Source organism: Leuciscus leuciscus (genome assembly GCF_965113295.1).
Source record: "Leuciscus leuciscus genome assembly, chromosome: 5".
In the NCBI taxonomy this organism is placed as follows: domain Eukaryota; kingdom Metazoa; phylum Chordata; class Actinopteri; order Cypriniformes; family Leuciscidae; genus Leuciscus; species Leuciscus leuciscus.
The window spans coordinates 1,246,178-1,255,130 of NC_138729.1; the positions used below are offsets into that span (position 1 = coordinate 1,246,178).

The 8,953-nt window shown below is 45.1% G+C and overlaps 2 protein-coding genes across 2 annotated transcripts in view; both read left to right on the plus strand.

Annotated features, from left to right (window-relative positions):
* The first annotated feature begins 641 nt into the window (after window positions 1-641).
* LOC309499874 (uncharacterized protein) lies at window positions 642-4,141 on the plus strand. Its single transcript, XM_082171350.1, has 4 exons — window positions 642-914; window positions 949-1,556; window positions 2,232-2,312; window positions 3,879-4,141. The coding sequence occupies exons 1-4, from the start codon at window positions 826-828 to the stop codon at window positions 4,061-4,063; spliced, it is 963 nt and encodes a 320-aa protein (XP_082027476.1). The 5' UTR covers window positions 642-825; the 3' UTR covers window positions 4,064-4,141.
* Window positions 4,142-4,659: 518 nt separating this feature from the next.
* Window positions 4,660-8,953, plus strand: part of fam78ab (family with sequence similarity 78 member Ab) — a 20,519-nt gene continuing 16,225 nt past the window's right edge. Inside the window, exon 1 of the mRNA XM_082170560.1 lies at window positions 4,660-5,735. Within this exon, the coding sequence (XP_082026686.1) occupies window positions 5,443-5,735 (293 nt within the window). The 5' untranslated portion in view covers window positions 4,660-5,442. The remainder of the gene's footprint in view (window positions 5,736-8,953) is intronic.

Genomic DNA, 8,953 nt, shown 5'->3' on the forward strand with positions numbered 1-8,953 from the left:
TTGCCTTCTGAGTATTTCTTTACTGAAATAAACATTTTACTTGCAATTGCTTCTGACCTGTTTATCATTACAGAACGATCTGACCAACAATGGAAGCAGCAAGTGCAGCATCACTCAAGGATTTTATCGATCACAGCATTTCCCGAATGGACCAGCAGCAGGAGAGCATTTCGAACACCGGACGCGCTGTCCAAGCGCTTGTGACGCAGGTGTCCGAGCTCACCCAGCAGGTCCAACGTCTAAGCATTCCCACTGTGCCACCCACACCGTCCGTTCCCCCCACCATACCCGAGAGAGAGCCGCTGACGGAGCCCCGCCTTCCTGTACCAGAGAGTTACGCCGGTGAGCCCAACTTTTGCAGAGCTTTCCTTACCCGATGCTCTATGCATTTCTCGTTGCAGCCCCGGACGTTCGTCACGGAGGAGAGTAAAGTGGCGTTAGTTCTCACGTTACTAAGGGGCCGTGCAGCACTGTGGGGGACGGCGGTGTGGGAGAACAAGGACCACTGCTGCGACTCGTTCCTAGCACTCGGCGCCGAAATGAAGAGGGTCTTCGACCGAGCCGTGGCTGGAAAGGAGGCTGCCAGAAGACTCGCGGACCTTAAGCAAGGGAGTTCATCGGTCGCAGATTACACCATCGAATTTCGTACGCTGGCGGCCGAGTGCAAATGGAACGAGGAGGCACAGTGGGATATGTTCCTGCAAGGGCTGGCGGACCGTGTTAAAAGAGAGATATACATGCTGGACCTTCCTTCCACGCTCAATGGACTTATAGAGCTGGCGTTACGGGTGGATGCTCGCATAAACCAGCTTGGTCACCATCTTCATGCCACCCGCGATCCCGGAGGAGCGGTTCAACGCAGCATCCCGGAGGAGAACACGGTCGGTCACGTCGACGATCACGAGCCCATGCAGGTGGGCAGAGCTCGGCTTTCCTGGGAGGAGAGAGAGAGGCGGAGATCCCAGGGACTCTGTCTCTACTGTGGTGGCCGGGGACATTATCTACACGCATGCCCGGTAAAAGAGCAAGCCCGATAGTAAGGTTGAGGCTACTATCGGGTGGGATCTCCGCCGGGAAGTCCTCACCATCCACTCTCCTTCCGGTTAGACTGAGATGGGCCAACAGTACGCACACCTGTCGAGCACTCGTGGATTCCGGAGCAGAGGGTAACTTCATGGACATTAATCTTACATATCAACTTCATCTTCCCATCTCGCCGCTTCCTCACCAGATCTCTGTGAATGGCCAACAACTCCCCAACATTACCCATTCTACTGACCCCATAACCCTTATCACCTCCGGCAACCACACTGAGACCATCCCTTTCCTCCTCATGGTCTCCCCGGTTGCACCTGTTGTGTTGGGTCACCCCTGGCTGGTGAAGCACAACCCTCGTGTGGATTGGGGCTCCAACTCTGTCTCTATGTGGAGCGAGCCCTGCCACGAGTCCTGTCTTGTTTCTGCCTGTCCATCTGTATCTGTTTCTGTGTTACAGGAGAAGCCAGCGGATCTGTCAAACGTGCCCGCGGAGTATCTGGACCTGAAGGAAGTGTTCAGTAAGTCTCGAGCTGCTTCGCTCCCTCCGCATCGTCCCTATGACTGTGCTATAGACTTAGTGCCAGGAAAGTCTCCGTCTAAAGGCAAGCTTTACTCTCTGTCTGTTCCCGAGAGAGAGGCCATGGAGAAATATATTTCTGATTCTCTGGTAGCCGGGTTCATCCAGCCTTCCTCTTCTCCTGCGGGGGCGGGGTTCTTTTTTGTTGGAAAGAAGGATGGTTCTCTGTGACCTTGTATTGATTACCGAGAGCTGAACAACATCACGGTAAAGAATACTTATCCTTTGCCGTTGATGTCTTCAGCTTTCGAGAGGTTGCAGGGAGCATCCATTTTCACAAAATTGGACTTACGTAACGCATATCATTTGGTCCGTATCAGGAAGGGGGATGAATGGAAAACCGCTTTTAACACCCCTAGGGGGCACTTTGAATATTTGGTTATGCCTTTCGGGCTTTTCAACAGCCCAGCGGTTTTCCAGGCACTCGTCAATGACGTGTTGAGAGACATGGTAGACTAGTTCATTTATGTCTACCTGGATGACATATTGATTTTTTCTTCGTCTCTCCAGGAACACGTTCAACACGTCAGACGAGTGCTTCAGAGGTTGTTAGAGAATGGGCTCTTTGTCAAGGCGGAGAAATGCGATTTTCATGCACAGTCTGTCTCTTTTCTAGAATACATCGTCTCATCTGAGGGAATGCGCATGGATCCTGACAAGGTTAAGGCTGTGATAGATTGGCCAAGTCCAGATTCCCGTAAGGCCCTACAGCGGTTTCTGGGGTTCGCCAATTTCTATCGACGTTTCATTCGTAATTTCAGCCAGCTAGCCGCAACTCTGACTGCCTTGACCTCCCCCAGAACGACGTTCAGGTGGTCGGACACAGCCGAGGCTGTGTTTACCAACCTTAAGAGCTGCTTTGTTTCGGCTCCCATCCTTGTCGCCCCTGATTCCACACGTCAGTTCGTGGTGGAGGTCGATGCGTCAGAGGTGGGGGTAGGAGCAGTTCTTTCCCAACGCGCTTCCTCAGATGACAAGATGCACCCTTGCGCGTTTTTTTCACATCGCTTGTCGCCTGCCGAACGTAACTATGACATTGGTAACAGAGAGTTTGCTGGCTGTCAAGTTAGCGTTGGAGGAGTGGCGTCATTGGTTAGAAGGTTCGGGGGTACCTTTTATCGTTTGGACCGATCACAAGAACCTTGAATATATTAGATCCGCTAAAAGACTCAACTCCAGGCAGGCTCGGTGGGCACTTTTTTTCTGACGTTTTGACTTTACTCTCTCGTACCGCCCGGGTTCCAAAAACATCAAACCCAACTCCTTATCTCGTATTTTTGATCCATCCGAACGCCCGGTGACTCCCGAGTGCATTTTACCCGAGAAAGTAGTTATCTCAACACTCATATGGGAGGTCGAGTCGAAGGTCAAGACGGCCTTGGAAGGGGTAATGCCTCCACCTGCTTGCCCACCAAATCATTTGTTTGTTCCGGAGGAGTTACGGTCCGACGTCATTTGATGGGGTCACTGCTCCAACGTGGCTTGTCATCCAGGAGTAAGTCGCACTAGTCACTTAGTAAAGCAACGATTTTGGTGGCCACTTATGGCTCGCGACATTCACGATTTTGTTTTGGCTTGTTCTGATTGTGCCATGGGTAAGACGTCTAACCGACCTCCTGATGGGTTACTTCGGCCGCTGTCTGTCCCTTCTAGACCCTGGTCCCACATTGCGCTAGATAGAACATTCCGCTCCGCTCCGTTTCTAACAAGTTAGCTCCCAAATTTATTGGCCCGTTTCCTGTCACCAAAATTATTAGTCCAGTGACAGTCCGACTCAAACTTCCTCCGGCGTACAGGAGAATTCATCCCGCCTTCCATGTGTCAAAGATAAAGCCTGTATTTTACTCTCGCATTAATCCGCCTACCCCAGTTCCCCCACCGCCGCGTCTCGTAGACGGGGAACTGACATATTCGGTACGTCGTATTCTGGACTCAAGACGGAGGGGACGCGGATTCCAGTATTTGGTGGACTGGGAGGGTTACGGTCCAGAGGAGAGGAGTTGGGTTCCTGCTCGAGACATTCTGGATTACTCCCTTATCGATGATTTCAAGCGACAGGTAGGATCCTCTGGGAACGCCAGGAGGCGTTCCTAAGGGGGGGGGGGAGTTGTCAGATCCACTGTCTCATTCTAGTCTCATGTGTTTGTGTTGGGTGGGTGTGTCTCGCTACGTTCCTTGTTTCATGTGGGCGTTGTCGCTGATCAGGATGTTTGCCATCATCAGCCTTTATTTAATGCCCTGTCTTTCGTCTCATGTTTGTCAGATCGTTGTTTGATGCATCCTGTTCGCGTGCTCATTCCCTGGTCCTCGTGTTTCGTGTGCACCGGATCCTGGACTACATCACCACCGATCTCACCACTCACCACCCGTCTTCAGCACTCTTCACTGCCCGTCTCAGTCCCTGCGTCACCTCTCCTGCTGTCTGTGTTCCTGTTTGCCCGAGAGTGAGAGCGAGAGAGAGGACTTCCGACGACGCTGAATGTTTTCATGCTGTTTGCCTTCTGAGTATTTCTTTACTGAAATAAACATTTTACTTGCAATTGCTTCCGACCTGTTTATCATTACAAATATAACCAAGAGTGAAACATTTAAGGGGGTCTGAATACTTTCCGTACCCACTGTATATATATATATATTTACATCACTGTAGCCTATATCATGATTACATGATTAATTATATATATATATAATTGTTTTCTACATTTTGTGAGGAATGACCCTGATAGGCTTTTGGTTTCCTGGAGATGGACAATACAATTAAAATTCTTATTTTATTTGTGAAATATCATATACACAAAGCAAAATACATGTGAACTATATTAAATATGGTAGACTGTTTCCACTCATTTAAATATATTTTATGGCTCGCTCATTTCGATAAAGAAAAGTCATTCAAAGTTGTAAAAAAAAAACTAATGATGTAGCTGTCATAGATGAATAGATGAAGAGCGCCTCTTTCAACAGAACCACACGTCCCATGATGCGCGCGTCGCGGAGCGGAAGTGACGTCACGGGCGCTCGGAGCCGAGCAGCTGCAGCTGATGCGGTGACTCTCACAGCGCTGCGGGACGGAGGCTGAGAGACACAGGGATGAGGATGAGGAGGATGATGGATTATAATAACCGATGAAGAGAGACAGGGCAACGATGGGCTGTTCAGCACAACATGTGTTCGTGACAGCGGGACTGATTCATTCATCGCTCATGTTTATTCATTACGGGCTGATGAAGTTCACCTGGATGCTGCGGCGCGCGACACGGAGCGTTCACTCATTAGTGCACGAGAAAGTGAGCTTCCTGCAACTGAACCTCAAGGACAAACTCACAGAACACCTCGACAGTGTAAATATCCAATGCAAAAAATGACTTTTCCAGCGTCCTTTTTGATACCCAAACACACTATAGCAATTAGAAATCATTTATTTGCCCGCAACATGCCAACAGTAGCCTATCCTGAGCCGATGGGTTTAACCTATTTGTTTTAATCTGAAACCAGTGTTTGCGAGAGTTATGACGCAGAAATGCCCGTTTGGTGATGATTGGAGAAGATTAATAAGTGTGAGCTGAGCGGTTCGCCAATGACGGACAGTTGACGAACACTGTTTTCAGTTCTTTTCTTTTGTTTTCTTTTAAATAAGAGGAACGCCGTTCCGTTCCGTTCCGTCCTGACGCGACACCGCGACGCGTCGTTTAGAGTTTGAGCGGATCGTTCTGAGAGCGCGTTATTCTGAGTGACAGCGCGTACAGTGCGCGTTAACTCTTGACAGACAGCGCGTAGTGTGCGTTATTCTGAGGGACAGCGCGTCGTGAGCGTTATTCTGAGGGTTGATGTTCTGCTGGCCGCTCGCGTTGCTTGTGATGGGCTGTATTCAGAGTATCAGATGCAAACCCAAGAGTTTCCGCGACAGCATCATGGTTCTGGAGGTCAACTCGTCCATCGACCCGAACCCCACCAGCATCGACGAGTCCTCCAGCGTGGTGTTGCGTTACCGCACGCCGCACTTCCGCGCGTCAGCCCGGGTCATCGTGCCGCCCGTGGCCGGGAAAGAGAGCTGGACGGTCGGGTGGATCCAGGCGTGCAACCACATGGAGTTCTACAACAAATACGGATCGAAAGGGATGTAAGTAAGAACACATGCTGTTACAATACAGCAACAATTATGTCCTTGTTACATACAGAGTGTTACATGTACTTACCAAAGTAATAACAGTTAATTATGCATGCAACTAACCCTGGTAACACTTTATTTTACAGTGTCCTTGTTACATATGTTACATGTACTTGCCGTAGTTATAACAGTAAATTATGCATAATTACATGCAACTAACCCTCAACCAAACCCTAACCCTATTGTAAGTACATGAAGTTACTTAATATTACTCAGTACTTATAAGTATGTAATTACACTGTAACAATGACACCTTAAAATAAAGCGTAACCAACACTATAATGCAAGAGTTTTCAAACTGGGGTCCAGAAACCCACAAGGGCCACTATAGGGGTCTGTGCAAAGTTGATGGAAAAACTCAAAACTCAAAACTCACTTATAAATAATAAAAAATATTAAACAAAACAAATAAAAAAATATTACAATACATAACAGAAATGTACAAACTGCAACTACACTGAAAGCAGTTTCACTGTTAATTGTTAGTAAAGTTCACATTTATTTACAGAAACGGCAAGTAACACGACATTAAACTTGAAATGTTGATGTAGGAAGACTAATAATCTTTATTTTATTTACAACTCACTGCTTTGGCTTCCATGATCAATGCTTCTGTAACATTGTAACACTTTATGAGAGTGTCCTCGTTACACACGTCACATGCACTTACTATAGTAACAACAGTACATTATGCATTATAATTAATCTGAACCCTACAAGTACATGTTTTTACAATGTAACAGAACTGTAATTACCATCAGCTCACATTAATTACATGCAGTTTATTAGCAGTAATGTTGAACTCTTGGATTTGGATTTGGGTTTTGGTTTTTTTTTAGGGTTAGATGCATGCATGCATAATTTATAGTTATTAATATAGTAACAACATGTGACAAGGTGTGTAACAAGGACACTAAAATAGTGGGTTACACTTTTTGTTACAGTGTAATTAAACATGTAAGTACTGAGTAATAATAACATGTACTTACTATAGGGTTTGGTTTAGGGTTAGTTAGTTACATGTAATTATGCATAATTCATAATTATTACTATAGTAACTACATGTGACAAGGTGTGTAATAAGGACACTAAAATAGTGGGTCACACTTTTTGTTACAGTGTAATTATACACTTAAATACTGAGTAATAATAATTAACATGTACTTACTATAGGGTTAGGTTGAGGGTTAGTTGCATGTAATTTACTGTGATTACTATAGTAACTACATGTAACGTGTAACAAGGACACTGTAAAATAAAGAGTTATGATTTGCACGTGCTCTTCATACATGATACGTCTCAGTATTTTCAGTGATTTACTCGTAGAATCTGACGAGAACAATCAAACGTCTGTGTAATATCATGTGTTAAAGACTCATGAAGTGCAGGATCAGTGTGAGACTGTAAAGCGTGATGATCTGAGCATGTCGTGGCATTACAGCACATCGTTAGAGGGTTCACTTGTCCTACTTCCTGTTGAAGAGACTGCGCTTTGCCCTATTTCCTGTATGAAACGAAGAAGCCCTCTTAAGATGATGTGTGGAGACTGAGATAAGCAGACGCTCAGACTTTCCTGGAAAAACCGACTCAGAAATGACACACACAGTGCGTTTAAAAGAAGTGACGAAACGAAACAACTGATATTAAACATAAGCATCTCCTCAACGCAGATCTTTAATACAAAAAATATCATTTGTTTCACTTCCTTAGTAAGTCGATGACATCATATCCTTTATAACGGCTCTTTGTAAAAATAACATCTGCTTCAGAGAATGTGTTCAGACACACAAATGAAATGTATTCTATGGTAAATTTACATTAAATGTAATTTGCTGAACTTTGAAGTATTTTACTTTATGTGTAATTTCATCATAACTTCTGCTAATACGGTTAAAGTGGCGAACGCACCGACAAGCAAACACACACATATACTTTAATGTCATTTCTAATGAAACCATGTATTTTAAATCTATTTTTAATTACACATTTGTAATAATGCAATTTAGTACATTTAAAATATATGAATATGTAAAATATTTAGTGCTGGGCAACGATTAATCGCATCCGAAATAAAAGTTTGTGTTTATATAATATATGTGTGTGTATTGTGTGTATTTATTTGGTATATATGTAAATACACACATGTATATATACATATGCATGTATATATTTAATAAATATTTGTATTTACATACTGTATATATATGTATATATAATTTAAATTATAAATAAACAATTTTTATTTATTATATACATGTATTTATATATAATATACACCATAATTATACTCAGTACACAAACTTTAACTTTGGATGTGATTAAGTAAGACTGAATGACATCTACACTAGTGTCTGATCTGGTGTGTGTGTGATCTGGTGTGTGTGATCTGGTGTGTGTGTGTGATCTGGTGTGTGTGATCTGGTGTGTGTGTGATCTGGTGTGTGTGTGATCTGGTGTGTGTGATCTGGTGTGTGTGTGATCTGGTCAGTGTGATCTGGTGTGTGTGATCTGGTGTGTGTGTGTGATCTGGTGTGTCTGATCTGGTGTGTGTGTGATCTGGTGTGTGTGATCTGGTGTGTGTGATCTGGTGTGTGTGTGTGATCTGGTGTGTGTGATCTGGTGTGTGTGATCTGGTGTGTGTGTGATCTGGTGTGTCTGATCTGGTGTGTGTGTGATCTGGTGTGTCTGATCTGGTGTGTGTGTGATCTGGTGTGTGTGTGATCTGGTGTGTGTCTGATCTGGTGTGTGTGATCTGGTGTGTGTGATCTGGTGTGTGTGTGTGATCTGGTGTGTGTGATCTGGTGTGTCTGATCTGGTGTGTGTGTGATCTGGTGTGTGTGATCTGGTGTGTGTGATCTGGTGTGTGTGTGTGATCTGGTGTGTGTGATCTGGTGTGTGTGATCTGGTGTGTCTGATCTGGTGTGTGTGATCTGGTGTGTGTGATCTGGTGTGTGTGATCTGGTGTGTGTGATCTGGTGTGTGTGATCTGGTGTGTCTGATCTGGTGTGTGTGATCTGGTGTGTGTGATCTGGTGTGTGTGATCTGGTGTGTCTGATCTGGTGTGTGTGATCTGGTGTGTGTGATCTGGTGTGTGTGTGTGATCTGGTGTGTCTGATCTGGTGTGTGTGATCTGGTGTGTGTGATCTGGTGTGTGTGTGTGATCTGGTGTG